The sequence below is a fragment of the Lentinus tigrinus genome, assembly GCF_003813185.1.
Source record: "Lentinus tigrinus ALCF2SS1-7 unplaced genomic scaffold L226scaffold_12, whole genome shotgun sequence".
Lineage (NCBI taxonomy): Eukaryota > Fungi > Basidiomycota > Agaricomycetes > Polyporales > Polyporaceae > Lentinus > Lentinus tigrinus.
This window is the reverse complement of record NW_027137921.1, coordinates 324,304-351,788: the sequence shown is the minus strand read 5'-3', so window position 1 is coordinate 351,788 and position 27,485 is coordinate 324,304. Positions and strand designations below refer to the sequence as shown.

The 27,485-nt window shown below is 55.9% G+C and overlaps 11 protein-coding genes across 11 annotated transcripts; 6 read left to right on the top strand and 5 right to left on the bottom strand.

Annotated features, from left to right (window-relative positions):
- Positions 1 to 42: 42 nt before the first annotated feature.
- L226DRAFT_552975 (WLM-domain-containing protein) lies at positions 43 to 2,195 on the top strand (the record flags this gene model as incomplete). The annotated part of the gene is given in 11 exon segments (XM_067682899.1): positions 43 to 309; positions 366 to 420; positions 486 to 559; positions 614 to 628; positions 691 to 781; positions 839 to 924; positions 981 to 1,188; positions 1,216 to 1,332; positions 1,386 to 1,969; positions 1,989 to 2,041; positions 2,114 to 2,195. 11 exon segments carry the CDS (start codon positions 127 to 129, stop codon positions 2,193 to 2,195), a joined length of 1,548 nt encoding a protein of 515 aa, XP_067535391.1. The 5' UTR covers positions 43 to 126.
- Positions 2,196 to 2,286: 91 nt separating this feature from the next.
- On the bottom strand, positions 2,287 to 3,420 carry L226DRAFT_535043 (uncharacterized protein). The gene is made up of 3 exons (XM_067680811.1): positions 2,634 to 3,420; positions 2,521 to 2,579; positions 2,287 to 2,460 (listed from the first exon to the last, which is right to left on the bottom strand). Exons 1-3 carry the CDS (start codon positions 3,303 to 3,305, stop codon positions 2,445 to 2,447), a joined length of 747 nt encoding a protein of 248 aa, XP_067535390.1. The 5' UTR covers positions 3,306 to 3,420; the 3' UTR covers positions 2,287 to 2,444.
- Positions 3,421 to 3,853: 433 nt separating this feature from the next.
- On the bottom strand, positions 3,854 to 7,413 carry L226DRAFT_535042 (pH-response regulator). The gene is made up of 16 exons (XM_067680810.1): positions 7,113 to 7,413; positions 7,013 to 7,058; positions 6,769 to 6,951; positions 6,550 to 6,718; positions 6,459 to 6,499; positions 6,339 to 6,407; positions 6,201 to 6,289; positions 6,039 to 6,147; positions 5,750 to 5,972; positions 5,616 to 5,697; positions 5,370 to 5,550; positions 5,088 to 5,306; positions 4,675 to 5,028; positions 4,476 to 4,610; positions 4,343 to 4,425; positions 3,854 to 4,273 (listed from the first exon to the last, which is right to left on the bottom strand). The coding sequence occupies exons 1-16, from the start codon at positions 7,307 to 7,309 to the stop codon at positions 4,030 to 4,032; spliced, it is 2,424 nt and encodes an 807-aa protein (XP_067535389.1). The 5' UTR covers positions 7,310 to 7,413; the 3' UTR covers positions 3,854 to 4,029.
- Positions 7,414 to 8,311: 898 nt separating this feature from the next.
- L226DRAFT_523132 (uncharacterized protein) lies at positions 8,312 to 8,890 on the top strand (the record flags this gene model as incomplete). The annotated part of the gene is made up of 3 exons (XM_067678804.1): positions 8,312 to 8,542; positions 8,667 to 8,741; positions 8,795 to 8,890. The coding sequence occupies 3 exons, from the start codon at positions 8,312 to 8,314 to the stop codon at positions 8,888 to 8,890; spliced, it is 402 nt and encodes a 133-aa protein (XP_067535388.1).
- Positions 8,891 to 10,739: 1,849 nt separating this feature from the next.
- L226DRAFT_463120 (glycoside hydrolase) lies at positions 10,740 to 12,794 on the top strand (the record flags this gene model as incomplete). The annotated part of the gene is made up of 9 exons (XM_067675768.1): positions 10,740 to 10,984; positions 11,040 to 11,061; positions 11,112 to 11,290; positions 11,509 to 11,947; positions 12,004 to 12,057; positions 12,116 to 12,175; positions 12,236 to 12,468; positions 12,540 to 12,603; positions 12,690 to 12,794. The coding sequence occupies 9 exons, from the start codon at positions 10,740 to 10,742 to the stop codon at positions 12,792 to 12,794; spliced, it is 1,401 nt and encodes a 466-aa protein (XP_067535387.1).
- Positions 12,795 to 14,928: 2,134 nt separating this feature from the next.
- Positions 14,929 to 15,997, top strand: L226DRAFT_535038 (glutathione peroxidase-like protein). The gene is made up of 4 exons (XM_067680809.1): positions 14,929 to 15,129; positions 15,191 to 15,281; positions 15,422 to 15,595; positions 15,724 to 15,997. The coding sequence occupies exons 1-4, from the start codon at positions 15,017 to 15,019 to the stop codon at positions 15,829 to 15,831; spliced, it is 486 nt and encodes a 161-aa protein (XP_067535386.1). The 5' UTR covers positions 14,929 to 15,016; the 3' UTR covers positions 15,832 to 15,997.
- A 323-nt stretch (positions 15,998 to 16,320) lies between these two features.
- On the bottom strand, positions 16,321 to 18,893 carry L226DRAFT_613066 (acid protease). Its single transcript, XM_067686465.1, has 12 exons — positions 18,652 to 18,893; positions 18,367 to 18,572; positions 18,244 to 18,312; positions 18,004 to 18,105; positions 17,852 to 17,950; positions 17,663 to 17,799; positions 17,486 to 17,562; positions 17,369 to 17,402; positions 17,255 to 17,303; positions 17,141 to 17,198; positions 16,963 to 17,087; positions 16,321 to 16,904 (listed from the first exon to the last, which is right to left on the bottom strand). Exons 1-12 carry the CDS (start codon positions 18,870 to 18,872, stop codon positions 16,360 to 16,362), a joined length of 1,722 nt encoding a protein of 573 aa, XP_067535385.1. The 5' UTR covers positions 18,873 to 18,893; the 3' UTR covers positions 16,321 to 16,359.
- Positions 18,894 to 19,231: 338 nt separating this feature from the next.
- On the top strand, positions 19,232 to 20,885 carry L226DRAFT_523129 (Metallo-dependent phosphatase; the record flags this gene model as incomplete). The annotated part of the gene is made up of 5 exons (XM_067678803.1): positions 19,232 to 19,659; positions 19,713 to 19,838; positions 20,028 to 20,553; positions 20,607 to 20,652; positions 20,704 to 20,885. 5 exons carry the CDS (start codon positions 19,232 to 19,234, stop codon positions 20,883 to 20,885), a joined length of 1,308 nt encoding a protein of 435 aa, XP_067535384.1.
- Positions 20,886 to 21,455: 570 nt separating this feature from the next.
- L226DRAFT_523128 (uncharacterized protein) lies at positions 21,456 to 22,904 on the top strand (the record flags this gene model as incomplete). Its single annotated transcript, XM_067678802.1, has 4 exons — positions 21,456 to 22,335; positions 22,394 to 22,515; positions 22,571 to 22,798; positions 22,860 to 22,904. 4 exons carry the CDS (start codon positions 21,456 to 21,458, stop codon positions 22,902 to 22,904), a joined length of 1,275 nt encoding a protein of 424 aa, XP_067535383.1.
- A 77-nt stretch (positions 22,905 to 22,981) lies between these two features.
- Positions 22,982 to 24,577, bottom strand: L226DRAFT_535035 (uncharacterized protein). The gene is made up of 4 exons (XM_067680808.1): positions 23,829 to 24,577; positions 23,597 to 23,758; positions 23,509 to 23,536; positions 22,982 to 23,452 (listed from the first exon to the last, which is right to left on the bottom strand). Exons 1-4 carry the CDS (start codon positions 24,534 to 24,536, stop codon positions 23,304 to 23,306), a joined length of 1,047 nt encoding a protein of 348 aa, XP_067535382.1. The 5' UTR covers positions 24,537 to 24,577; the 3' UTR covers positions 22,982 to 23,303.
- Positions 24,578 to 24,742: 165 nt separating this feature from the next.
- L226DRAFT_535034 (uncharacterized protein) lies at positions 24,743 to 27,387 on the bottom strand. The gene is made up of 3 exons (XM_067680807.1): positions 26,364 to 27,387; positions 25,946 to 26,313; positions 24,743 to 25,889 (listed from the first exon to the last, which is right to left on the bottom strand). The coding sequence occupies exons 1-3, from the start codon at positions 27,306 to 27,308 to the stop codon at positions 24,920 to 24,922; spliced, it is 2,283 nt and encodes a 760-aa protein (XP_067535381.1). The 5' UTR covers positions 27,309 to 27,387; the 3' UTR covers positions 24,743 to 24,919.
- Positions 27,388 to 27,485: the final 98 nt, after the last annotated feature.

Here is a 27,485-nt window from a genome sequence, read left to right as displayed (position 1 = left end):
CGCGCGCGCGGACGCGACGAGGCGCGTCGCGATCTTGCCACTTTACCTCCACCAGCTACTTACCTGGCTCGGCGCGACAACCATCGTTAGGTTGCGGCATAGTCATCGTGTGCAATATTGTCCAGAATGGTCCACGTCAGGCTCAACGAACGCGAAGCAAATCCAAATCCCCACATCAACTTCATTACCCCGTTGAAGATGATGGATTCGGAGGTGGAGGAACAGGCTCGGCAGCTGCTTCGCGCCCTGGCAGCGCAAGTCCGCCCCATCATGAAGGCGCATGGATTTGTTGTGAACAGTCTCGAAGAGGTGAGTGGTCATACGCGAGCTTTGTGGGGACAAGTCGCCGATAGACGTGAGGGCAGTACGAGCACAACCAAGTGTTCGCTGGGCGCAACTGGAACAATGGCGAGGTCATAGGTGAGAACGCACCCTATGTCAGTTTTACCGCCATGCATAGGCATCTTGTGTCTTACATGCATGCTCAGAGCTAGTCCTGCGTGGAGCAGGAGGCAATGTTCTACCCACGTCTTGGCTGCTGAGTACTCTCTGCCATGAGGTGCGTGGCTTAATGCCGCTATAGCCCCCCAAGCTTACGCACGGATTGCCCCAGCTGGCTCACATCAAGGTGAGTATCTACATACATCGCTCGCTGTTTACGGCCCCAGTCTTATTTCATGTACCATGTAGCACATGAACCATGGTCCAGCTTTCCAGGCGTTATGGACGAAACTCCGGAACGAGGTGAGGGACCTCCAGAGCAAAGGCTACTACGGAGATGGTGATGTTCAAAGAACTCATCTTGTGTTAGCGATGTCTGACTCAGTGTCTCGTGCAGGATATTGGTCATCGGGCACTCGCCTTGCAGATTCTGCACGTATGACCGGCCAAGGCCTCGAAGCTGGCGACTTGCCGGAGTACATGGTATGTCGCATCCTGCCCGAACGCACACATCATGATTGTTGATTGCATCGGCGTAGTGTGGTGGTGCTCAATCCCGCACCCGTCCGACTGCTCTCAGACGGCGTAAGACTCGGAGGCAAACGGGCCCGTCGAACCACACCGGCGCGCAGACCGCTAAGAAACGCAAAGCTGGTTCTCGAGTCACAGCGAAGGGACTCTTTCAGGGTACTGGCAGGGCCTTGGACGAGGACATTCAAGACGACGAGCAAAAGAAAGCTGGTGCAGGTTTCCGGAAGAAAGCGGGCAGGTGAGTATATGTGGACGACATGCCGTGGCGTTCATTGACAATGCCGCGCAGCAAGAGAGCGAGGGAGGAACGCGCTCTTGCTGCAGAACGACGCCTACTAGCACTCCAGGGCAAGGACAAAGGTGCGTGTTTAGCAGCTCGCCAACGCGGATGTTTGTCCTGACCGACGACGCAGGTACAGCCCCCAGGGATGAATCCGATGACGACGAAGACTCGGATTACGAATGTGCCCCGGAGACAGACCAGGACCGTCGTCGTACTATGCTCGATTCAGCTGACAAGTCGGAACTCGACGGCATGAAGGCCTGGCAGCGTGACTACTCTTCCGATTTCATCTTCCCTCCCGTTGCTTCTTCCTCCAGGGCTGCTTCGCCTCCGGAGATTTCCACCTTAACGGTTCCAACCGAGAAGCGTTCGAAGCACACGTCTGCGGACCTAGGGATAATAGAACTGTCCTCGGATGAAGAGGAAAAGGAGGGTCCTCGGGGCTGTGATGTGCAATTGCTTCCGCAAGGGGGCACCGCTGCGAGCTCGTCTGCCATGCCCCTGTCAAAAGGGAAGCAACGAGAACCGCCGTCGGTTGCTTCCGGGCATGTGGGGAAAGGTGTCTCTAGAACATCATCGTCTGTGAAGACACAACAGAAGTTGCCGTACGGAAACCTCGTGCAAGATGAAATCCAGGGCAGGAAGAAGGAATCATTGGGTATGGTGGGCCCAGGAAAGCGGCTGGGCGGTACACCGTCTGACCATGGCGGTCTCGTACGGGCTGCGCCTCGAGTCCAAGAGTCATTCGCAACCACATCGACATCGGAAACTTCCTGGACCTGCCAGGTGTGCACATTGTGAGCCACAACCTGTGTTTCTGGAAGCATGAATTCGTTTTGATTGCTTATCCTTTCTCAGCCAAAACGAACCGGTGCATCTCGCATGTTCTGCCTGCGCGACGCCTCGCGGCGAGTCTATGTGGGCAGGGAACCCTGTCTAGCGGTTGTTTCTCACCAACGGAGCCAGTGGCGCACTTCCCATTACCTATGTTTTCACTCCACGGTCGTCCGAACTTGACGTGTCTGCTCGGTCAATTTCACTGTAATCATAGAGAATGTTCCATTCATTCGTAGCAATGCAATACACGCTATTCTTATGGTGGTACAAACAATCGCAGAGGTCGCATTCGGAGGACAGAAGGTCAGCAGCAGGGCCATAAACCATCCTTGGTTACGTGTTGCACAGATGTCTAGTAGCGCCAGCACCTGTAGCGGATGATAGAGTCAGAGGCACAACCTCTCGCGTACACGTCAAGTGATACCCACAAAATTTCGCAGTGCTCGATGCAGTGTTCCTGACCGCCAAACGGCACGCACGCGCCGCGCTGCCATTTCCGCATTAGACAGATGAAAATCTGAAGTCTATGAATGTCACTCACAAGGTGCGGGCCAGCCTTGCCCGGGACCCTCACACCATTGACAATAGCCATAGCGTGGTATAGCTTCGAGCCATCCTCCTCATACCCGCCTTCAACCGAGCGGCGGCCGGGAGGGACTTGGCCGTGCGAGGTGGGGACCCACTCCATGGTGTTCGGGTCGAACGGGAGGAGATCGTACCGCCCGTGATGGTCGACCTCACGACCGCCGTACGCCACACGCGGCGGAGGGTTGAAGGACGGCACGATCTTGCACGGATGGACGGCGCGCTCGAAGATCGCACTGCCGATGTAGACCGGAGTGCGTCCATCAGCATCGTACGCAGCGGGCGGGCCCGCCTGCTGGGTGGGGAACGGTGTGGTGTTGCTCAGAGGCACACGAAATCCTGAGGGAGGAGGCTGGGAGTACCCAGGAGGGGCGGGAGAGTGACCGCGAGAGATGGGATGTCCGCCGGGGATGGGAGGGGCGGGCATGTGTCCGATTCCTCCGTGAACAGGCTGAGGCGCAAAGGATGGCATGCCATGTGAGGTAGCAGGGAGACCATGAGCGGCACCGTGCTTGTCCTTCTTATCTTTCTTGTCCTTCTTGTCCTTCTTCCACTTCTTCTCGCTCCCGGACGAGGAGGACGAAGAGGACGAGGACGAAGAATTGCTGCGGCGGCGGTTGTGACCCATCGTTGCTGTTCTACTGGCAATCGTTCAGTGACGGTTGCAAGAGGTTGTGGGAGGGCTTGTCGGCTTTGAATCCGAGTAGCAGACTGCTGGATGTTGTCTGTGGTGGGTGTACTTATACAAGCGCGATCTGATCACAGCCACAACACTGTGCACTGCTACGGCGGTGAGCGTTTGCAACGGGCGCCGGCGGCGGCATTGCCACGCGGCGGATTGCGGCAACCGTGACAGCATAGTCCTCAGCTCAACTCGAGTTTAGCGAATGCATCAGTTGTCGTTGTAAGATATTTTCATAGGTGTCGCGTATTGAAACTCTCCAAGCCGCAGGTATAAAGGCCGGTTCAATTGGAGCTACAATACAGAATCAACCTTGTGACATTCAACACATAGTAGCTAGTGGGCGGCGCGACGGACAGGCACCGGTTCAGCTTCATCGCCCACGTTCATCCATGTCCACAGAACCACTAAGGGATACTTTGCAAATTTTCAACATATCTGGCAAGTGTCCAGTCCGCGCGTGTATCGGCTGTACACTAAACCTAATATCCTGTGGCCGGCGAGGAGCGGATATCTATGGCCCCTACTCACGTTCAGGTTATATTCATGTCTAACAGAGTGAAAAGAGATGAAGAAGTTATATCATAATCTACAAGAGCGAGCCATGGTTGGTGCGCAGAACAAGTTGTATAAGCAAGGTTCGCGTTGGGGAGTACTGTATGTAAGGATACTAGCCTCTCCGTGGAGGAGGCATCGGCATTTCCATCGTTTCCCACTCGCTCGAGTCGGGAGGAGGCAATGCGCTGCGGGGCTCGCGTACTCGGTGACCTGGGAATCGTCGCGGCGGTGCTCTGGCAACAGGTTGCTCAGAATGCATTGCTTCTGCAAGCGTCGCCTCGGGGGAGGCTGCGCGTGGCGGCGTTACTGATGCGTCCCCGGAAATAGATAGCTTCTCCACAGCACGTGTCAATGTGCTACGCAGCCCGAGGGTCAGGTACATGAGTATGCGGCCATGTGTGCGAGATGAGTAGGTGGGTGCGAACCTGATCTCACTCCTGCGCTGCTCCACCCACTCCTTGCACGCGTCCCTGAACTGCGAGAGGATCACGGCGAAGTCATTGTAAAACTGCGCCCACGTGAGAAGGTGTCCGATTAGCTCCGGTGAGAGAAGCATACCTTCAGGCCTTCCTCCAGGTTCCGGACAATCTCCTTATACTTGTGGTAGGCGAGGTCGAGCGACTGCAGGGCATGTTCCCGGGCCTTGACCACCGCATCCTCCTGTCGCGAATGGACAAATTGTGCGTGGCGCTCCTGTGTGGCCGAGGTGATCTCGACATGGGGAAAGGACCATCCGCAAAAGGCGAAAAGTACCAACCTGCACCGCCTTCAGAAGGTCTTCATGTTTGAGTTCGTCTTCCTCGAGCTGCACGCGGAATTTGTCATACTTCGACAACTCTTCGTCGAGGATGTCTTCGAACATCGCCGGCTGCACATTTACCCACTGCTCCATACCCGATGCCGTTCTGAGAATGCGGGGTGTGATATCGTCGGAAGTCGACAGACGCTGGACCCTGGCAACCAGGTCGGCCCTGGACTTTACCATATCGTCCAACTTCTCCAGGAGAAGACGGAGGGCACGCGCGTGCGTCCGGGTAGGGTCGACGCTCGCGCTGGCTGTTCGGTGACTGTAAGGCACCGTGGAAGATGGTATGGTGGCTTCTAGCTCGGCCTATTTACAAAGCTATTGTCAGTGACCACACTCAAGACACGTCCACGGAACTAACTGACCTCCGGCCAAGTGAGCTGAGCGATGTTGTCCTCCCATTCCTCCCACTTTTGACGAACAAGCTCGTCACTGTCTCCGGCTTGCTGGATTATGGCACGATACTTCTCCGCCTTTTCGATTAATTCTCTGTTTGCCTCGTGGGACGGGAGGCGTGCTGCGGCGAGATGGCTCTCCCGGAACGTTTCATCTTCATCCGCCTCCTGGTCAAGGATGTCCATTGCCTGTAGCAGTAGAGTGAGCTGTAGAAGGTGATATTACGTCTATGACAGTCGGATGAATCTGACCTCATCAAGGAGCGCAGTATCATGCTTCGCAAGGGTCTGGACGTCACGGATTGATGTGTCGACTCGCTCGAGGCCGCTTTCAAGCCGCACTTCTTCGGCCTTCTTCACCAAACTTGGAGGTAAACCGATTGGTCGATCGAGGGCGTCCAGTGCGGCAGGAAGATTGAGCTTCTCCAGGGTGCTATCCAGGCAGAGGTGAGGCCCTAAAACAGTCGAAGATCCCCACGATTTACTTCGCGGGCATACCTTGCAACATGATCATCCAAACGCCGGACGCGATCCGTTACTTCATCCGTGATCCAGTTTTGCTTCCTGTCATTGTAGATGTCTATGAAGTAGTTCAGCTGCGGCATGTATGAGTACCGGCGGAAAATGAGTACCGATAGCAAGACGGGCGCCCCAGCCTAGGAGCTCTCCAAATATGACGGCATCGCTGCCGACGACCGCCTTCGGGTCTTGTAGCCCTGGGTCGACGATTGGTTGTGCCATCGCTACTTCCGCAATGGCCGGAAGGGCAGAAGCAGGTGGTACGTCTTGATGATAGATGAGATCGTTATCGCGTTCCGCACGGGTGATGTTCTTCTGGACAATGTCAAGGAGCGACTGCGATAGACAAGTTTAATATAGACTCGGCTGATCGGGCGGAAATGAAGACAGGGAGATTGTCACCTTAATGTCTTGTTGCACAGGAACTGTCGCGCCCCCGCGCCTAGCCGTGTCATGACCCTTCTTTGCCAGAGCTTGGGCTTCCGTGAGCCGCGAGATTTCGTGACCGTACCTAGCAGTACCACACCGTCAGCATAGATATGCCGTCGTGTGCATTGTACCTACTTATGCGCCTCAAGGTCTTCGAGACTCTTCCGGTACTGTGCGGCGGCCTGGAAATGCAGCAGCTTGGTTTCTAAGTGTGCCACCCATGACTGCATGACGATGGTAAGCAGTACTGCGGGTAGTGATCAGAGCACTTACGGAAGGGAAGATGTGCCTGATCGAGGCGTCCTTCATGTGGGCGAGCGCAGAACCATAAAATGAGGATACCTGAAGGCCAGGCATCAGTCAACTTCCGCATAGTAGAAGCTTTAGTCATACTTTGGCTGCGAGCTTCGCAATCAGCCCGTTCTTGTAATTGTCTGGTTGATTTATTAGGAACAGTAGACCGAGAAGTCCGATTAATACGTACCCATCACGGCTCGCTGCCAAACACACTCCTGCGCCTGCGCGAGCATCAGGAACTCTGAGCCTTTGATAAACGGCTCCGTGAGTTCCAAGGGCGCATCATCCGGCGACAACGACCCTCGCAGCTGCGGCACAGCGGTGGCCGACAGGAAACTGAAAGTACCCGCCGCATTCTAACGGTGGGATCAGTCTGGAAGATCATATCCTCAAGAAGACGACCCACCTGATAGAACTTGATGGCTTGCTTCAACCCTTGCGGCGTATTACGATCCTCAGCGGCACCGAGTTGAGAATATAGGGCAGCAAGGTTGAAAAGAACTCCGGCGCGTTCATACAGCAGATTGTTGTATGTCTCGGGCAAGGCAGAACTGTTGAACACGGGTGCGTACGGTATCTCGAGCCCGATCTGCACGCAGGTGTCAGCATCGAGTGATCAAGCAGGGAGCAGAGTCAGCTACCCCACTCACATCTGGTGGAAGTTTTGTCAAGATGAACACAAGCTGTGCATTATAGCTTCAGAACATGAGCTGCTGGAAGGCTATGGAGACTGTAGTGTGGACATCATACCTGATCAATGCGCTGACGCGATCGATGTGGACCGTGATGCTTACGACTTCTGCCCGAAGTTTCTCCCAGCGACTGATGTCCCATCTGTACGCGTCAGGATGCGCATCCGTGTAGTGCGTCAGGATGTACTCTCGCACCGCCTCGCGGAGCGGTACTACATATGTTCTCTTGAAGGGAACCGATAGTTGGTTTGGCATACTGGGTGACGAAAGGAGATCCCGCCCAGAAGCGAGACTCGGAAGACGTCTGAACAGACACTTGGTCGGTCGCCTTTCGTGAGAGGTGGCCCGCTCGACAAAGGTGGCAGTGGTCTCTGAACAAAGAAGATTCGGATGCGGCCGCGCGCTTCCAGCCTCTGCCACCACCGCAGGCTCGACACAGCTGTGACATCAGTGTGACAGCGTAACGTCGACATGATGCTCCCGCCCGTCGGCGGAGCTCGCTCACGATCTGCGACGACTCGCTTCAGCCTGAAGCTCCGATTCCTCTTCTCAACTTCTCCTTCTTTGTGGTCAAACAGTAGCTCTCCTTCTTCCTAGGCAGGGGTCTACTAGCCATCCGCACAGTTATCACTGGTTACGGTCTTACTACCTGGACCCGGGGCAAGCTGGAGGGTTTGATAAACGAGATCAGGGTTCTTACCGCATTCAGGTGTATGACACCGAGGTGTGTCTATGATTCATGGTACTTATACAGATGGGAGCTTACTCAGCTGTGTTGGCAGCCCTGGAAGTGTTGTGACAGGACTGGGATTGAATCGATGCGCAAGCCCAAGCAGTCGATAGAATTCAAGGATCAAGATTGATTACCCGCGAGCGATTCTCATATGTAACGTTGACGTGCTGGCCTGCGAACGCGTGTATATCTCGAAGCGGTGGAAGTTCGTGGCAGGTTGTCAATACGGCCCGTTGTACTTGGATCTCCGATCGCCACCTTGGTCCCGCTGGACTTGGGGCGCTCAAGAAGGTGATGCTTCATGAAAACCTGGCGTTTCTCCCAGGCTGCGCATGCATTCAGGTCTAATTCTTAGGTTCGGCGGAACGGTAATCTCAGCCCAAGCGTCACGAGTTGTGAGGGTTACGACGCATGAAAGTGACGCTCGGCTGTATACGGATAAATACGGGTACAGGCGTCCTCGTCTGCAACTGAACCCCCCACCTAGTCAATCTCGAGCTTGTTCATCCGCTGCAACCTCCACTATGGCCCGCACCTCTCACGCTACTGCCTCCGTGAAGCGAACACCCGCTGCGCGAACCAAGTCCAATGACACATCTGTCACCCCTTCGAGCAGCTCTAGCGATGTCCTCGCAAGTATCGGTCCCTTTGGTAGCGTCATATCCTTGAACTTTCTCCCACAGATGGGCATCCTAGTCAATCAGAGTCACAACGTCCCCACCGACCGTACCACCGTCCTGGCTGCTGCAAGCTTTGTATGTACATGATCATCGCGGTTCACAGCATCGATGACTGACCTGTCCACACAGACTGTGGTTCGTGACAGCATGTTGTGGACGATGCCTCAAGGCGTACTGACCCCAACATTTTCCCTCTCAGGGCCAGAACGTCAGCATTCAATTGCGCACCCACATCTGGATCCCGGGTACTATCATGGGGGTTGCCTTCAGCCAGGTAACTAACATGTTTGCGGTCCGCTTTGCTTCACGACTCATACGGCTGTTCAGCAATACTCCAGCTACGTGTACGACGTTCAGTTCTACGCAGCGGATGGGTCCCGCTCCTGCCGCCGCTTCTTCCCCAGGGATGTCCGCTCTGAGTAGACGACGTTGTTCCTTCGTTCGTTGGTGCAATTCGCCGTGGCGTATAGCGTCTGCGTCATTGTATTGCCCACAGTCCACGAATGCAAATTTCCACCCACTCAACACCCATGCCAGTGTCAGTCTGTTCCACCGCCAGATTTCAAAGCGCATATGCGATCATAACCATAACTGCCGGGTCGCCCGAAGGACGAGTGACCGATGTCCGACGCAGTGCGACCCCAGCCTGTGTCTGCATACTGGGCCATAACAATGCTAGAAAGTACCCTGCCATACCAAAATATCAGAATTCATGCCACATCTTATCCCCATGTCTGCGCAGCGAGCAGGCTCCATGTGGACCTGCACACCGCCCTCGCTTCGCTCTAAATCCAATTTTTGTTGGGGAAGAAGCATTGGGGGAACATTGATAACGCAACCACATGGACCATATGATTGCGTTCGCTACCTTGGAGATTGCCACGGGCTGGGAGTTGGGGCTGTTCATGACCAGGGACGTGAGGCAGACTCGTGGCGATTGGATCATGGTAGAGCTTAGCGGGCCGCTGTCAGCGCGTCTTGTGTTCCTCTGGGACGTAATAGGCCATTAACTCCTGGGTGGGGCGGGGCGAGAAATTGAAATGGATGATATTGACCCGGACAGCGAGAAGACATGCGCATGACGACGCTTCTTCTCCGTGAACCGTAAGGATCAGCATGACACACACACATTCGCTATGCACTAGGGTGGATACCGGAATGCCGCTGGGACCCTGGGGCTGTGTGAGCGCGTAGAAAGGCTTAGTATTATCATGTTGGTACGTAGGTTACGTACAGAAGCCACGGTTAAGTTACTGCTCCCAGTTCCTGAAACATGGAGGCATAGTCCTTCCCAAGGCGTCGTCAGCATGACTACATGAAGCTTGAGGTGATACGTTCACCTGAAACACAACCAGCCAGTCCACAGGCATGGAGTCCGCGGGACGCCCGATGTCTGGAGTGCTCTCGCATATACACTGGTCACGGACCACGCTGCTGGTCTGGAGGACTCCGAAGCCGCCTCGAGGACGTCTTCTCTGCATCAAGGCGCTTGAGCGAATGCTTAAGTTCCGCTGTACGACCGCTGGACAGATGGAAAGAAGCGAGACCCTGAAGGCATGGAAAAGAGAGCCAGGAAGCTCGCACGGGAAGCTCCTCCACATGTACCTGGAGCGTACAGGCCTATCCAGCAGGTTGGGGCGAGCCCCCGGATTTTCTTGAAACCAGTCGTTACTCGGGCCCGTTGGTTGAGGGATCAGGTTTCCGCGACACGCGCTGCAAACTAGTACCTTCTCCCTGGAAGCAACACATTGTGGGGACTGCGGCCGGGTTGCTTCCAGTATCAATTCACCGTCCATTACGTGGACAGATACACCTCACCCATGGAGGTTCAGCAAGATGTGACCCGGAGGTAGGAAACGACCTTGCGCAAACCATCGCGGCCGTCGCAAGAGAACGTAGTTACCCGATCAGACCATGACAACTTGAGACGGAAACTGCCGGCCAGGGTTGTTCTGTAATACCGACCAACCGCAGTTTTCCCCTCGCGGCAACCGAAGAGTGATCATCCACGCACGGGAATAGTCGAGTATGTGAGCAGCATGAAGCGACAGTGTTGCCAGTGGTGGAACTGCGTCTTATAACCGCGCGACGGAGGACGAGTCGGAGATTGTCTGAGTTTGATCTACAGATCGCGATGAGGACCGGAACCGCCGACAGCGCGAACCTCGCGCCTGCCGCGCCCGTTCATGACGCCTTGGCCCCGACGGTGTCCATACGCCTCGTGCAGCCCGCACGCACTTCGACTCTTGCCGTTGTCTTCCATGTCGTGAAGATGCTGCTTCTACCTCTTCCCTTGCTGCGGACTACTTCGCTGCTCCTGCTCCTGCTGACCTTTGCAACCACCGGCAACGGCAAGCAGCAATGTCGTCTTGTCATGAACTCCAACTTGAACGGCGGCGGGGGTGACCCCCAGGTACCTCTGTCGGCAACGCCAACATCCACCGGAACTACTGCCTCCGCATCTGCGACCTTGGCACCGTTCAATTATGGGAAGGACATCATACGCGGGGTGAACCTGTGAGTACATTAAGGCATTGCTGAGACGTGTCCGCGCGATACTGATGCTCCGAAGTGGCGGTTGGTTCGTCCTAGAGGTGAGTTCCGAATTTGGAGCACCGTGTAGCACTTATGTAACTGCTTGCAGCCTTGGATTACCCCAAGCATCTTCGAGAATACCACCAACTCGGATATCATAGACGAGTACACCTTTGGGCAACTGCAAGATTCAGACCATGCCTTGAGCGTACTCCAAGACCACTGGGAGACGTGGATAACAGAAGATGACTTTGCTGCCATAAAGGCGGCAGGCCTAAACCATGTTCGGTACGTGATAATGTTGTTTTGGTCTCCGCCTACTATTCCGTCATTCCTCCGGCACCAAGAGCATTACTATTCCTTCTAATCTGCGTATCAAGCCTGTTTATGTTCTTGTTCTTCTATCAGTGTGATGCCCACTGCTGCATCTGTCAACCAGTGGCGGAGATTACGGGATGATTTCGGCTCGCTCTCTGATATACTTCCTTGCTCACAATATGACCCAGTATGCAAATCGGGTACTGGTCTGTCCCGATAACCTCCGCGGACACGAACTACTCCACTTCTGTCGACCCGTATATCCCAGGCGCATGGCCATACCTTCTCCAGGCTCTCGGCTGGGCCAAGAAGCACGGTATCCATGTCATCCTTGATCTCCACGGTGCACCTGGCTCCCAGAACGGCTACGACAATTCAGGCCGGCGTGGGTCTGCGGACTGGGCTCAAGGCACTAACGTAGCTCGTACCGTGGACATCGTGCGCTTTATAGCGGATCAAATTGGCGGAATGATTGATGTCTTGGAGCTGCTCAATGAAGCGGGTGGGTACCAAGACGATATAGCCGCAGTCATTGCAGACTACTGGCAAGACGGTTACGATGCTGTCCGCAATGTATCCGGAACATCCTTGAAGGTTATGATTGGAGACGCGTTCCTCGGCGTCGCGGTAAGCTACAATATCATCTCCATCTGTGGAAAGTGGTTGACGGTAGCTTGGTCTAGAGTTGGGATGGCTTCTTGACGTCCCCGACAGCTCAAGGCGTGCTCATGGACTACGTAAGTCCCAGATGTGTTTGTAAGCATGCCTGAAACGTCGTCCTGACCGCTCTTTCAGCATGAATATCAAATATTCAATTATGACCAGATCGAGATGTCACAAGACGAGCATCTTAACGTGAGTTGTTCACAGCCGTGACACCCTTAATTCAATTCATTAACAGTCGCCTGTGCATAGTACTCTTGTTCCGTTCTGAGCACCCTACGCTCTTATGCGAAGTCCAATCTATACACTGTCAGCGGAGAGTGGTCAAACGCAATCACCGATTGCGCAAAGTGGCTGAATGGCCGTGGCATCGGGGCGCGATGGGACGGCACCTGGCAGGATGGACAACCGACATTTGGCAGCTGCGACGGGTATACAGGCGACTCGTCGACCTTCAGCGATGAATACAAGACATTCTTGCGCAAGTGCGTTTAAGTGTGTTCGCCAATGATGGCGCCGAATTGACCGCATTATCAATTCAATTCGGTAATTTTAGGTATTTCGAGTCCCAGGTCGCCATCGGAGAAGCTGTCCAGGGGTGGATCTTCTGGACGTGGAAGGTACGTCCGTTCTCGACAATCCTGGTTCTTCCTTCAGCATCCTTCTTGTCGGGCGGAAGGCTCACATTTAGGCTCCATGGCAACAGGTTGAGAATGCGGACGACTGGAGCTATCAGAAAGGACTAGAAGGCGGCTGGATACCCAAGGACCCGACTGACAGGCTCTACCCTGATATTTGCCCCGGCGCTTGATGGCACTGGCTCGTTGGAGCCGTCATTGTAATCTGGACGACGGTACGTACTGGACACAATTATACTCCTCGCTGTGCGGTGACACTTGTGACATGCTGACCCCTTCGAGTTCTTTTAGATGTATTTGTCACTGTAGAACTACTTACTACTATTTGGACGCTCTTCCCTGCGGGAGGCTGTGGCGTTCGCTTCCGGTCTGTTCAGTCGTCGGCAGCAATGGGGCAGATCGCAGTGTCCCCCCTTACGGTCGACCAAAACTTGATTGCAATCGGTCAACCTTCGCCTCTTTAGCCGATACGGGAGTCTGTCTCCGCTACCGAAGATGGAATATGCACTCCCTGGCGTATCGCTCGTCATAAGGTGTTCTGGTCAAGGGCGGCAGATCGTAGCGTCGCGTATGGTCCCCAGGGGCTTAGTGGAAGACACGCCGGGCAACCTTCGTTGCCTCTGGTCGACGCGACTGTCGGTCTCCGCCACTGAACGATGCGATGTGCGCATTCTGGTCTTCTGGCGTACCGCTCGCAGTACGGCGTGCTGACCAAGTCTTGCCATTCATCACCACTGCCCTCTAACCCCACGAAACTTCTGGGTTCTGTCATGGCACCTTTGGCAGATGCGCCACGCACCATACGCCATCTCCTGCCTCGTTCCTCCTGGTCCGCCGACAATACGAATTCCGCGCGTTGCGGGGCCCATGGTATGGTGTCGTCAAGAGTTATTGACTCACCACAACCCTATTTGTACTGGCAGCATAAACGCTTGGTATCGCAAGCAGCGTTGTTCCGACCATACGCCCGCGAGGTGGCCTTGGTTGAAACCATGGGAGACGCGCCCACCAGCCCCGCGCTGCGAGTGGCAGGCAACCCTGCAACGTGCAATACGGCGAGTAACCCGATCCACACGACCGTACTTCCGTTCCACTAGACACCCGTTCCGACAGCTACATTCAATCCGGAGTCAGGGTTCGCCGTTGGAGGCAGACTGGGCGGGACGCGCAACTGTCTCCCACATATCACGCTAGACCGCTTTCGGACTGTGTCCTCGAAAACCGGCCTTGAACTGACGTTCAAGGACGGCGTTTAGACAAGAAACCGATAACAAACGCGTCTATCTCAAACATCGATTGACAGCGTGTAGCTGCCACTCGTGGATCTAGGCCGGGGAAACGCTTCAGTGAGTCAAGCTACCGTCACCAAACTCAAGTCAGACCCACACGACCCTCGGGCGGATCTCCTATGATGCATTGGTTGACTGATTGATATTTGACTCACAGGATTGACCGAACTTTGAAGCATGTGGCCCGAGACCCCTTGCACCGTTGGGATGCCAGGATATTGTGTACTTGGAGACAAGCGACGCTATTCTCTCATGCGATGCGAGGACAACCATGTTTATGTTTGGTTGCCCCAGAAAACCACGAACAAAACGACGGTATTCGGAGGCTGCCCTCCCCGCTCAAGCGCCAATCTGAGATTTCAATCCTACGGCGTGGTCGCTGCCACATGGTGTAGTCGTCGTTGCGACGGACGTAGGGCAAGGACCAACGCAATCTCATATGTACGAACGGGAGGTATGCGCTCATGACCTCAATTGCACGATCGCGGGAGCACTTCTGATCATACCCTCCTTAGCATTCCGACAAAGCTGGCTTGGCCTGAGGACATCATCTAATCTGAAGGACTACGTGCTCCTAGTGCTCATACCTTGTTCATGCACTTTCATTGTATGCAGCGCATCGATGTCTACGTACCTGAGCGGTATACGAAAGAAAAACATGTTGAACATGCACTCGCACTGGCTGATTTTATTCTCCTGCACTATGTCACTGCGTAAATGACCGCAAAGAGCACAATCCCACACCCATGCGGGGTCCGACCGCGCAGCAAAGCTCACTGAACATGATATGATGCGTCCCAGGCTGAAGAAGAGCTGGGCGAAGCCCGATGCAGCTGAGTAACCGCGCACGTGCTGCGGCGTGCACGGCGACCAGCCCATATGACGACGGTGAGATGAGAACCATCGCGCCAGCCATATGGTCTCGACCGCACTTGCTAATCTCCTCTCGCGCAATACATAAAGCAGCCGTCCGAGCTATCATTCTCCGACAGCTCTTTCGCCCGCTCTCTCACCTCGCCAGGAATTCGTCTGCACGCGCCCCTCAGTCTAGGCCCAAGCATATTAATTCCCTCGCCACCCGCGCATTCTCCTCTTCACGACCAACCATGTCCGACTCCTCGTTCTACACCCTCAAGGCGACCCTTCCGGGCGGAAAGACCTATGACTTCGAGCAGCTGAAGGGCAAGGTCGTGCTCATCGTGAACACCGCGTCGAAGTGGTATGCGACCGTGTTGTCTCGAAGCACCAATCTGGTCTCATCTTGATCGCACCACCTATAGCGGCTTCACACCCCAGTATAAGGGCCTCGAGGCGCTTTACAAGAAGTACAAGGACCGCGACTTCGTCATCCTCGGTTTCCCGTGCAACCAGGTACGTCGCGCTCGCTGCTATCGCACGCCGTCCTTCCCTGAGCAAATGGCAAATGCATATTCGCGATCTGTGATAACCCCCTGGCTATGTATCCATTGCGTCCCTCCCGGCGTTTCTGCGCGTATCTTTGGTCCTTGCAGTTTGGCGGCCAGGAGCCCGAGAACGACGAGAAGATCGCCGAGTTCTGCGAGCTCAACCATGGCGTCACGTTCCCCCTCATGGCCAAGTCGGACGTGAACGGCGACCACACGAACGAGGTCTACAAGTGGCTCAAGAGCCAGAAGGCCGGCATCCTGGGCCTCACCCGTATCAAGGTACGTCTCCGTTTAAACCCCTTCGCCGCGATCCCCGCAAGCGTCACTACCCCCCCGACGTCCATCATCGAACCCACTGTGCTATACAAGTTCCATCCCCCAAAGGAAGATGCTAATCCGCCGTCTAGTGGAACTTTGAGAAGTTCTTGATTGACAAGGAGGGCAAGGTCGTCCACCGCTGGGCCTCGACGACCACGCCCGAGGCGATCGACGCCGAGGTCGCGAAACTCCTCTGACTGCAGGGCGGAAGCGTGTCTGAAGGTGTCGAGAGCAAAACGAAGTTATGATGATCGTCGGAAGATCCAATGTAATCTCAAGGTGTACTCGTACGCGCACGTTCTTCGGTACTGGAAATTGAATTATCATATACCTCTTCTGCGCGAGTAACAAAGGCAGTGACTCATCGTGCTCTTGAAGACGACTGGACTTCATATTTGCATCGTACATGATTCAGACTGTCGACCCACAGAGCACGGCATCGGCGCGAAGCGACACGCAAGAAGTGTAAGGATGAGAATGTCCCCGGAACACACCATACTACCACGTAAGAACATGGAAAAAAGCTAGTCACACAGGTGCTACAAAGTCTCTGCGGAGAGCGAGGGAGAGAGAAGACGAAGAAAAATTGCGAGCTAGAAGTATAGTATATGTACTACGTATGTGCAGGTAGGTGTGCGTGCGGGGGATAGCAGTCGATAAGTCCACAGCGACAGCGATATAAGTATACGAGCGAATGGCGGGTGGAGATGATAAGTACACTACTACTATAGCAGGGCGCACACGACAGCGGCGAGGGCGAACCAAGCTAACGACTTGGTGGCGAAGTTGAGTCCGTGGGCGGGAGCGGCGCTAGTCCCTGTCCACCCCTCAGGAACTCCAAGCGTGATGGAGCGGTGCGAGGCTGTGGATGTCGTGGTTACAGTGTGTCCACTAGTGTCCGTGAGGATGAGCGTGGCCACTGTGGGCGAGGGCGTGAGCGTCGGGATCGCAGTAGCGTTCAGGTGCTTCGAGTTGAGCAGCGCAGAGTAGGTGCTCGTCCCGAGGCCGGTCTTGATGATCTTGCCGGGCGTTGCGGAAACAGAGGTGTTAAACGTGTACAATGGCGTTGTGTACGTTGGAGTAGAAATTAGGATGTTAGGAAGAGTCGTGGCGACGGTCGCCGAATAGGACGCAAGGAAGGCGGTAACAGACTCCTCAGACTCGGTGAGAGTGGTTGAGTTGGACAGGGGGTAAAAGCCGACCATAGGTGCCTCCTTGCCGTTGATACCGTAGCTGAATATCGAGTACACAGTCCTCAAGAATGGGGAGCCTGTGGAAGTTACATGCATCAAGACATTAACAGAGTAGCAGATGTCTGAACTGCGTACCTATTTGCCAGTCAATGCCATCCGAGCTGGGGGGAAGTGCCCTGGGCCAAGACAAACAGAGATTTGGGTTGCCGGACGCAGGGCCAATCAGGTAGTCCGTGGGCTGCAAGGTAAAGTTCCGGCCCCTGGAGAGACCGTGTCAGTTAGACTCGTTCTGCGCATTGATGCCTGCACGCACCCGAAACTAAACGCCATGGTCTCCTGGATGTCACACGGCACAACATATTGTCCCGTCGCTGCGCATACCTATTTGTCAGTCAACACATCCCTTACGACAAGTCATGGCACGCACTGTCGTCCACGAGGCGAGCGCTGTCGATCATCGAGAAAATCCGCGCAACCTGTAAGCCTCGTGTCAGTCCTCAAGGAGTCCGTGGAGTAAAAGACGCCCATATAGCGAACTCACATCCTGGTATGGTCCAAAAATACCGGCGGTTCCACTACATCCAGGCACAAGCCGAAGAGTCAGCCATCGCGGAGCGTGAAGGAGATTAACCTCGTAGGCAGAGTGGAGTAGACGTACACGTCAATCAGCGCTAGTGAAGCATTCATAGTTTGTATGGGGTACGTAGGTTCCGGCGTAAACTCCGTGCCGTTGACCTATGTTTACAAGACACATGAGCCGTGATTTGAGTTGTGGGTCCAACCAACAGATGGAGAAGGTGCTTTCATGGCTGACTTAGCGGAAGAAGGAACTTACCGAGATCCCATCTAGAACGACCGCCCACTGAAGGTAACTGGAAGAGTTCTCGCTTGAGCCGAGAAACGGTGCAAAGGGAACAACTTCGTTCCATGCAATGAGGCTTCTGTTAGCGACAACAGAGCCGTCGATCGCACCTGCAGAGGACGTTCGCATTTAATGACACCAGGGCGGAAACACAGAGCTCACCGAAAGTCAGGGTGCCTGAAGAATCGCGCGTGAGGCTCAAACCGAACAGCGGGTAATCCAAACCCCCGCTCTCCGAAAGGTTCGCGAAGAAGGGCGTCGCTTAAGTACAACATCAACGCCTGCAGGTTTATGCACCGCCGCATGTTACGTACCGTTTGCAACTGTGTTAGAGATGGTCGACAGTCTGGGAAAACCCAGACCGAGCACACCGCTGACCTGGTCAGGAAAGGTTACATTGGAAGAGGTTACGAGACCTATGTCGAAAAGGGCTCGTCAGCAACGCCGTGATCGCCGCGCATGGGAGTGCCAAAAATATCGCCCTTGTTTGGGCATCCGCAGTACAAAGCGCGAAGGGCGGACTCGATATAAGGCCAAGAGGAATTTACACTCACCCAGAGCTTGCTGCGGAACGGTTATGTTCCCAATAGATACAGACTCCCGAGCAACAAATCCCTGCGCGCCTGCACAGGGAGTATGAGACATAGGAGCGCACAAGCCAGGGGGAAGAGACACACCTGTTGAATCGGCATAGCTTACACTCAAGGAGGTTTGGTTGTTGTTAACGGGAACGAATGACGAGCTCTCGAACGAGAGCGGATATTTCGGAACGTTGCATGCGCTGGATGTGCACTCCGAAGACACGATCCAGAGATCCGCTGAGGCCGTGTCAAGGGAGAGCTGAAGGCTGACGTTCCCAACGGTTGACAGTGCGTAGTACGTCCTATTATATGCGCATTAGGTCCGCCTTCACCATGTCTGCCCTGCCGCCCTCCACTAGCTCATCACAGGAGAACACTCACTGCTTGTCCGAGGCAAGGGTGACGGGGACAATGGTCGAGTTGTTCGTTACTGGGGCGCCAGTAGCGATGCCTTCGAGGACTCGGCGGCGATGCGAGGTAGATCCCTGGCCAGCTATGGCAGCGTCCTTGCGGAGGTCCGGCCGCCAGCGCGGGACAGAGTGGGTGGCATAGGCACGGTCGAAGAACGCAAGAATGGAGAGGACGAGGAAGAGGGGGAGCATGTCGGCGGAAGGCGTGCTCGCTGGACGGGGAGGCGTCGTTCAGGAGACAAGCATGCGAGGGAGATGGAGGCGGGGACGAAGGAAGGGAAGGCAGCTGACGAGCTGCGGTCACCGGTGACGGTCGATGTGGTTTTCTGGAGGCGCGTTCGCAGCCTCGCTCTCAGCCATGGGCCAGGCGCCTCCTGGTGAGAACCGGGGTAATTGAGCGCTTGATCACGTAAGCAGAGAGCTCCCGCCGCCTAAACCCAATCTGCGTTGCTTTCGTGTCTCGCGGTCGCGCCCCGCCGCTCTCTCTTCCACCACGACTGGGTGAACGGACTGCCCGCAGCCACCAACGCATGCGGTGCACATAGCCCACGATGCCGCGCTTCTTTACCATCCTCGCCGTTCTCGCCCCCGTCTTCAGCATTCTCTGGGTCTGCCGGTCCTTCATTCCGGTCTTCGACCTCGTCGCCAGTCTGCCGCTGTCTTGGCCTCTTGCCGTCCATCCGGACTACGAGGACAAGCAGTACGCCTATGTCGAAGACGACTCGGACCAGAAGCCTCTCGAGATCTCCGACTTCGTGGACCATCATCGCTCCAAGCAGCACGAACACCATGTCCCGGTAGCAGCACACACCGAGCCTGCCAAAGGCGAATTCGTGAGAAGAATTGTCGCTGTTGGAGACCTCCACGGCGACATGCCGAACGCGCTTGAGGTATTGCAGATGGCTGGAGTGGTCGACGACAACGGTGATTGGTCCGGAGAGGTCGATTTCTTCGTGCAGACTGGAGACATCATTGACCGGTGAGTACATGCGCCTATATGCAGTTGGGCACACTCTAAAAAAATACTCCCAGCGGTGATGATACTATCAAGCTATACCTATGGATGGATAAACTCCGCGACCAGGCCAAGGCTGTCGGTGGAACGGTTCTAACGAACCTGGGTAATCACGAGTGGATGAATGCCATCGGTGACTGGAGGTACGTCGAAGTCAATGCGCAATCGCTGCCGCTACGTGCACGAGATGAGACTTGCCGTGAGCCTTAAGTCTCGGAGACTGTCGTGACTCGGAGACTGTCGTGACTGGATAGAGACGATCACAGGCCGCCGTTGAACATTGAAGCCTGAGGTCCTTGAGAATGTTTTACTCTTGCTAACTTTCAACACAGATATGTTCATGCTTCTGAGATCAAGACCTTTGGATCGGTTGCAGCACGCCAGAAGATGCTCGCGACCGGGCGTATTGGACGCACTTGGGCGACCAACTACACCACGGCCTCTCGGCTCCCTCTGCATCCCTCACTGGGTCCGCCCAACACGGACTATGATCCCTCATCCCCCTTCCTCTCCGACTGGCCTCTGTCCCATGCCGCCATCTCCTTCGTCCATGGAGGCCTTGCGCCGACCTATCCGGACTTGACGCCCTTCCCGTCCCGTATCAACGAGATTTCCACGTCGCTCCTCCACAAGCTGCAACATCGCACTCCTCAGCCACCTCCTCATCCCCCAAACCCTTACCCTGGTCTTCCTCACGACGCGACGCTAGCGGAGCACCGCCTGTATGGCTCGGACGGACCTTTGTGGTATAGAGGCTGGGCACTTGATCCTGAGGAGAAGGTTTGCAAGGAGGTGGACGATGTGCTCAAGAAGACCGGAACACGCAGGATGGTGATGGGACATACGCCAGACTTCCAGGTATGTCGATCCCATGCGGTGTCGCTCCTGCGTCAGGGCTCACCTTCCCGCAGAAAATCGTCTCGAGGTGCGATGGAAAAATCATCATCATAGACACTGGTATGTTCTCCTTGGAAGTAGCGGCCCGTTGCGATTCTGACCATAACGTAGGCATCTCGCACGCCTATGGCGGTGCATTGTCGGCGCTGTCGGTCACGTACACTCTCACCCCTGCAGACGACGCCTCAGGGGAGAAGAAGTGGACTGAGACTGAAGTCGTCAAGGCGCTTTATCTTGACAAGGAGGTCGTCCTAGCGAAGGACGAGAGAGAGGTTGTTGGAGACTTTGTATGATCGAAGGGTTTTAGGGCGAGTAACTTATTGGTTTGTCTTCTTATTGTTACACCGGATTGGAATACTGCCGTTGTTCTCTTCCGCCTCGCGTTTGATGTCTGATCTTGTTGGACATACCATCGACAGGGTCAGAACACGCGTTTTGGGTACGTCTTGTGCATGTTCGCCGGAAATGAAGATCCTGACCGGACGTTGCTGTCTAGACCCAGGTTCCGCGGATTCCTTGTGCTCATTGCGAGCCTCTGCTGGACAGGGCGTGCAGCTCTCTCTCGAACGGATAAGTTCGGAGGTGAGGTTGCAACAAGTCCGAGGCGGATTGCGGGGAGGCCCGAGCGTCTACGGCGGAATCTGTTACGTCACCGACGGGTAAGGCAGGTGACTTTCCTTTTCAGGGAAAGCCGCGTACGAACCACGCCGATCGAAAATTCGATGCTACCGCACGCTCCAATGACATACTCCGACCGCCTCACGCATATATAACCCCGCCGGCTGGCCTTGTCGCCTCACCAAACTCCAGCATACCCCCACGCATACAACACATTCCCCCACACACTCTATACCTCCCTGTTGATGACCAGCCGCGCCGCGACCTTCATCGATTACGCGAACACCCCGGCCAGTGAACACAGCATATACTTCGACGCACCCATCATGATCTTCAACAAGAAGTCCTCTGGCGACTCTGCTCCAGCCGAGTCCTCTGAGCAGCCTACCTCCCGCTTTGAGGAGCACCTCCCTGGTGTGTTCGACACAGATGTAGACGCTCCCGTCGCCCAGGACGGTGCAGATGTCAGCCGCAAACCGTCCGTCGGAATTGCCCGCGATCCGATCATTCGCAAGTCTCCCTCAGACGATGACGAGGAGACAGGGGTCGATCACCAGGACTCGGCGGAGGAGGGTGCAGCCCTCGATCGGGACATGTCCAAGAGCTCCCACCGCCGCTCGCAGTCCGTCGCCGTCACCGACTCTGGCTATGGTTCAGTGTCGAACGGCGACCGCGACCCCAAGCGCTCGCAATCGCGTGCTTCCCAGCGCAGCCTGCAGGCCATCCCCGTCGTGTGGACCGACTCGCCCCGTGCGCGCAACCAGCGTTCGCTCGACGACGGAGACGAGGAGGAGGACGACGATGAGCGTTTCCAGGAGCGCCGCGCGCGGGACAGCAACTTCAGGCGTGCGGCGTCGCTGCGCTCGTTCCGTTCTGGCCCTCGGGGCAGCAATGCCGACCTCGAGGACCGCGGGAGCATTCGGACGGCCCCGAGCATGGATGCGGGCAGGAGGAGCGCACTGAGGCGCCGCAGGGCGAGCTTGAGCAACGGCAGCTTTGCGAGTGGCCCTGGTACCGTCGGCCCTGCATCCAGCGCTGACCTTGACGGGTCCTTCCAGACCAGGAGCCGCAGCGCTGAGTTGTCCCTGACTGAGAAGCAGAAGGTGAAGTTGACTAAGGAGCAGAGTGAGTCGTTCGGGGCTGTCTTGGAGTACGCACAGAGGCTGACGCGTCTTCTCTGTAGTCAAGGAGGGGAAGAAGGTGGCAAAGATCATCAAGGCTGAGGGGAAGGCTGAGAAGAGAGCGCTCGGAGATGCTCTCAAGGAGCTCGCCGACCTGCAGAAGCTGCAGAAGGTTGCCGTCAAGGTATGATGATTTCTCCCCCCTGTGCGGAGCTGTTCTCACGGCCACTATCTTGTAGGAAGAGAGCAAGGCTTACAACACTTACTCGAAGTCACTGCGCGACTTCCGCAAGGCGGAGCTCGAGTTCTTTGCTGCCCGTGCAAAGTACGAACGCGCTCAGGCCGATCTCCAGGCGCATGAGGACGCACGCGACGCTTCTCGCAGCTATGCTCGCGAAACTACAGAGATGCTGCAGGAGAAGAACCGGGAAGTTGAATGGCTTCGGGCCCAGAAGGCTGTGGATGACGTGAGTGTGTTCGCCGTATCTTCGACGACATCGATTCTGATTTCAAGTTTGGCATGGGCAGCGCGAGCGTGAGGCCAAGGTCAGACAGCTTACCGGCAAGGTTTGATGTGCACGGGTGCTCTCGATAGGTTGAATTGGTTGGATTGGATACGGATACCCAGAACTCTCATCTGTAAAAATATGTTTTTGCGCCAGTTGGGCTTGTCAACGAAGGTTACAATCGTCACGAGTTACTACGTGGCCTAATTCATTGATGATAATTCTCTCCATTTCCAGAGTAACATGAGTGGTATCGGCGCAATCGAATGTTTATCTGACGTACACTACTGTCGTCCGAATGCATGAGTATAGATAGAGTACACACGTAGCAAGATAGCATATAATTCCGGAGGAGTATCTGATGGGATACCTTACACATAGCAGTACATCGTGTGTTCGCCATTCCTCATTCTAACACAGGGGCCCAATCAATATAGTCCATGCCAAGCGGTCGAGTCGGAAGTCGTCAGAACGTCAGAGGCTGGGGCCAATCAGGAAGACTTGTGAGCGCAGCGTTGATCGACTCTCGAACGCGCCGCTTGGACGCGATGTCTCCTGACTGGCGATAGCCTGAGAAGACCTCCTGCATCTGGAAAGATGAGGCAGCAATGGAATCTAGCAGCAAAGGTCAGTCTAGGAGACAATTAGCACGCGGCGTGCTGCTGACATACCGACGTGCATGCCAGCCTCCTTTGCCATCTATTGGAAGGGTGGCGTCAATACTGGAATAGCTCATTGCCACACTGTCTCGGCACTCACGTTCTCAATTTGAGCATACTGCTGTGCCGGCCCACCGTACATCCCGCCGCCATAACCACCCACTCCAAACAGACCAGCCCCACCTAGCGCCCTCAGCCGCGCCTCGAGCTCGCCCTTACGGCTCTCCCATGCCCGTTTCAGCTCATCAAACGAGTTTTGCACCTAGATGATCGCAGACGTCACAGCAGCGTCAGATGCAACTCTAAAGGGGCGGATGTGGAATATGGCGCGCCTGTTTCCACGAATACGAGTCCCACGATTCCAGCTCTGCCTTGTGCCTCTGGACGTACTCCCGCGGATGCTGCTGCCCGTACCCCGACCCAGCAGGTGTCTGCGCGCCACCGGGCGTCGGCGCGTTGCTGTTCTGACCCGCGGCGTACGGATCGAACTCGGAGAGATACTGCGGCGGTTGCTGCTGCTGCTGCTGGGGCTGCTGCCCTGGATATCCCTGCTGGTACCCCTGCCCATACTGCGGTGATTGAGCGTACCCGGTGTATTGTTGCTGCGCAGGCATCCCTGTGTACGCGCCGCCGACCTGAGCAGCGAGCTGTTGGCCGAAGGAGCTGGACGGCTGGAACGGCATACCCGAAGACTGGGATTGCATTGGAGGAGGGGAGAACGCCTGGTTGTAGGACTGTTGTTGCTGTGGCTGAGAGAAGCCGGAGCCCTGTCCCCAGCCGGTGGCCTGTGGCTGGGGCTGGTAGCCACTACCGTATCCCTGAGGGGTTGTGGGCCCTTGGCCACCATAGTACCCGTTGCTGTTGGTACTAATGGAGGATGTAGAGGGCTTGTTGAGCCAGGAAGTGTACTGGGAAGATGTGGGGTCATCGGAGCCTGTTATGTCCGGGTAACGAGCCATCGCGTTTGCCGGGTGGTCGATGAAGGGGTTATTCGAGAGCTCAGGAGGAGGCGAGCCATAAGTTGTTCGTGAAGAATACATATTGCGGGCTGAGTTGGGTCGGTGGGAGCAAGAGGTGGTAGATAGCGGTAGAAGGAGACGATCGGGGACATCTCTCGGCGCGGGCCCCTGCTGCGGGCGCCAGCTGTCCGGTGCGGAGGCAGTGGCGACGCGTGACGCAACAGCCGCGCGCGCTCACGTGATGCACGTCTGCGCGTCGCGACGCGTCTTATGTATCCCGCCTTGATGCGCCCAAGAGCTGGTTGGATAGGTGGCTTAAGTGCATATTCCTATTTGCTACTGGTACAGGCTTACTAGCTTCTCGTGTCATATATACATACAATGATCAGTGAGCGTGTAGGGGGAAGGAAAACCAAATGATACAGGGAGAGACAGAATGGCCATAACATCGACGAACAAGACATTCAGACCGTCACAGGCTGCGCACGGCGTACCCGACGCTCCTGCCTGACTGCGCGGCGTTCCATCCTACGCTCGCGCCGGACCTCGTGCCACTCCCGGCGGACGCGGAACGACTCCTCGCGGCGAACGCGCACGTTCTCTCGCAACGCATGTGCATTCTCCTTCGCCATCGCCACCCGCCCGCGTACCTGTGCGCTGACCGAAGACAGCAGTCGCTCGCCCACCGCACGCAACTCCTTCGCACGAGTCTTCGCACGCTCGTGGCGTGCTCGGATGTTCTCGCGAACGACCTGCACCGTAGTCTTGGACTGCTCCCACACCGCCTCTGTCTGCCTGCTGATTGCCCGAGACAGCTCGTCGAGAGCATCGAGGATCTCCTGTATGTCCTTCCGTGTCTGAGCGAAGATGGTGCTCATGTCGAGGTACTCGGTGAGGGCTCCAGCGAGACGAGTGCTGAGAGCGTAAAGGGAGCCGTCGTCCACAGCACGAGCCTTGCCTTTACCCTTCACGGAGGAGGTCGAAGGGACGACAGCCAATGCATCGCCCTTGGAGTACGCCGGGTTCACAAGCGAAGGGGTAGGCGGTGTCGGGCGAAGCATGAGATCCGTGGTCGGCTTGAACTTCTCTGGCCAGGTGATCAAGCCACATCCACACGAGCACTCCGACGGAGCACCGGTCTGTGCAGCGTCTTCAACGGGCGCCGCGGTGGGAGAAGGCACGACCTTGATGGCGACCGAGGACGTGGACGCCACTGAATACGGACTGATGGCAGCGAGAGCGAGCTCCTTCAGAGAAGAAGGAATCAGCGCCATAGTGGACGGCGTAGTGGCGGGCGCGGGGCCGGATGCATTGACCACTGGGCTGGGAGCGGGACGTGCAATGATGTCGATCGTGGGAGATGCGCGACGAGCTCCGGAGAGAGGGAGAGATCCGTTCACGAGGTAACCAAGCACAATGGAGAGGATAGCGAACCTAATATAAGCCTGTCAGCATTTGGTCCCGACTCCAGCAGTTACAGCGCGACTTACAATGTGAACGCATGACGGGATGCGAGATGGTAGCCTGACAACTGTTCCGTCCAGGGAAGCAGAGGTCTGAGGGCGCGCGCGACCTTGGCGGGAGACGCACGCTCGATCTCTTCCTCCTCGATGACTGCCGACTTACAGAACGAGAAGGCCGGAGATACAAGCTTGCCCTTCGGAACTCCCATTGTCTCCCATTGATGCTCGGCATCGAGCAAGCGGTCGATGGGCACGAAGGCGTCGTCGTCATCGTCGTCGAGTTCTTCTTGCGTGAGAACTGGGAGGTAGAGCGTATGCTCAGGCACTGAGACGATAGGAGAGGGTAGGAAGATGACAGCTAAGGAAGGCCGACCTGACACAGCGAGAAGGCTCGACTGTAATATGTTGAAGTTAGTTTCCCATGACGAAAGGAGAAGTGACCTACCTCTTTCCCACTTAATACAAACCCGGTGCGGTCGATGATGGAGATGATGCAGTGGGTTTCGCGTCCTCCACTCAGTAGCATACGGATGTTCTGCGGCACTTCGATCTGCGAGAGGGAAGAGAAGCCACATTGGGTGGCGGCCATGAGCTTCTCGAGGACTCGGTGCACGACACGATGCTTGATCGCCGAAGATGCGCCGTAGAGGACAATGTAGAAGTCAATCGCCGCAGCAGCAGGAATCTCCGTGCTTGCAGTGGTGTCAACCTCCACGACCGCGGGCGTGATCATCGAACCCGGATGCGTAGTGGTGAGCGCCGTGTTGTCCTCAGTTGCAGCATCTGCGGACAGGGTCTCCCGGCCCGAGTGAGTCATGTCGGCCGTGATGTCCTCGTACGAGGGAGTGAGGGAGTGAGCAACAGGACTCGAACTTGTGAGAGGGTCAGGGAAGGACAGACGCAGATCTCGCGAGTGAACGACGGACGTCTGCACGGACGCGTTGAGCGAGTTGTTGAGCGAGTTGGAGCGAGAGGTGCTGAGGGTGCTGACCATGCTCTGGTCGAGGGCGTCCTTGACCCGTTGCTCTTCTTCCGGATCTTCAAGAGCGGTATGTCGGGCTACGGCAGAGGCGGACAAAGCGACCGCCCTGAACGACAAAGACTGCTGGGAGAAATGGAGGGCGGGGTCACTGGTACCTGTATCGGGAGGCGAGGAGAGTCCTTCATCCGAACTGTCCTCAACGATCCCTTCCCACCCATGAATTTCCCCCTCACGAGAGCTGGCGAAGCTTGCGAGCGACCGGCGAGATGGTGGGCGAGAGTCCTCGCGATCACTGGCATCGGAGTCGGCGAACAAGTCGTCTTCAGAAGCCCTGCTACTGATGTCGAGCCAGTCGGAGTCGGACAAACTCTCGACCTCAGAAAGATTGTTGAGGTCGTTGAGGTCCATGATGATGGAGATGGTGTGGAGGAAGCTGAGAATCGCTCCCACAATGTGGAATGCAGTCAAGGGGGAGTGTGGTATAGGGACAGTCGCTTATATACAGCCGGTGCCGGCCAGTTGACGACTGTTTGCCCAAAATGGGCGAACGTATCTTATCTGCCGAGCCTACTACGGCATTAACTT

Bases quoted from the DNA above. Each gene is read 5' to 3' on its own strand.
- L226DRAFT_535043 (XM_067680811.1), bottom strand. From the start codon at position 3,305: ATGGGTCACAACCGCCGCCGCAGCAATTCTTCGTCCTCGTCCTCTTCG. The intron at 2,580-2,633 runs GTGAGTGACATT...CGGAAATGGCAG, and splicing joins GCAAGGCTGGCCCGCACCTT to CGCGGCGCGTGCGTGCCGTT.
- L226DRAFT_535042 (XM_067680810.1), bottom strand. From the start codon at position 7,309: ATGCCAAACCAACTATCGGTTCCCTTCAAGAGAACATATGTAGTACCG. The intron at 6,952-7,012 runs GTGAGTGGGGTA...ACCTGCGTGCAG, and splicing joins TGACAAAACTTCCACCAGAT to ATCGGGCTCGAGATACCGTA. The intron at 5,973-6,038 runs GTGACAATCTCC...TGTCTATCGCAG, and splicing joins CTGTGCAACAAGACATTAAG to TCGCTCCTTGACATTGTCCA.
- L226DRAFT_535038 (XM_067680809.1), top strand. From the start codon at position 15,017: ATGTCCGACTCCTCGTTCTACACCCTCAAGGCGACCCTTCCGGGCGGA. The intron at 15,282-15,421 runs GTACGTCGCGCT...TGGTCCTTGCAG, and splicing joins TCGGTTTCCCGTGCAACCAG to TTTGGCGGCCAGGAGCCCGA. The intron at 15,596-15,723 runs GTACGTCTCCGT...TCCGCCGTCTAG, and splicing joins TGGGCCTCACCCGTATCAAG to TGGAACTTTGAGAAGTTCTT.
- L226DRAFT_613066 (XM_067686465.1), bottom strand. From the start codon at position 18,872: ATGCTCCCCCTCTTCCTCGTCCTCTCCATTCTTGCGTTCTTCGACCGT. The intron at 18,106-18,243 runs GTGAGTGTAAAT...TTTTCGACATAG, and splicing joins CGTTCCGCAGCAAGCTCTGG to GTCTCGTAACCTCTTCCAAT. The intron at 17,304-17,368 runs GTGAGTTCGCTA...CGAGGCTTACAG, and splicing joins TTTTTGGACCATACCAGGAT to GTTGCGCGGATTTTCTCGAT.
- L226DRAFT_535035 (XM_067680808.1), bottom strand. From the start codon at position 24,536: ATGTATTCTTCACGAACAACTTATGGCTCGCCTCCTCCTGAGCTCTCG. The intron at 23,759-23,828 runs GCGCGCCATATT...GCGATCATCTAG, and splicing joins ACTCGTATTCGTGGAAACAG to GTGCAAAACTCGTTTGATGA. The intron at 23,453-23,508 runs GTATGTCAGCAG...CTTTGCTGCTAG, and splicing joins GGAGGCTGGCATGCACGTCG to ATTCCATTGCTGCCTCATCT.
- L226DRAFT_535034 (XM_067680807.1), bottom strand. From the start codon at position 27,308: ATGGACCTCAACGACCTCAACAATCTTTCTGAGGTCGAGAGTTTGTCC. The intron at 26,314-26,363 runs GTAGGTCACTTC...AACATATTACAG, and splicing joins TTGTATTAAGTGGGAAAGAG to TCGAGCCTTCTCGCTGTGTC. The intron at 25,890-25,945 runs GTAAGTCGCGCT...GGCTTATATTAG, and splicing joins TCCCGTCATGCGTTCACATT to GTTCGCTATCCTCTCCATTG.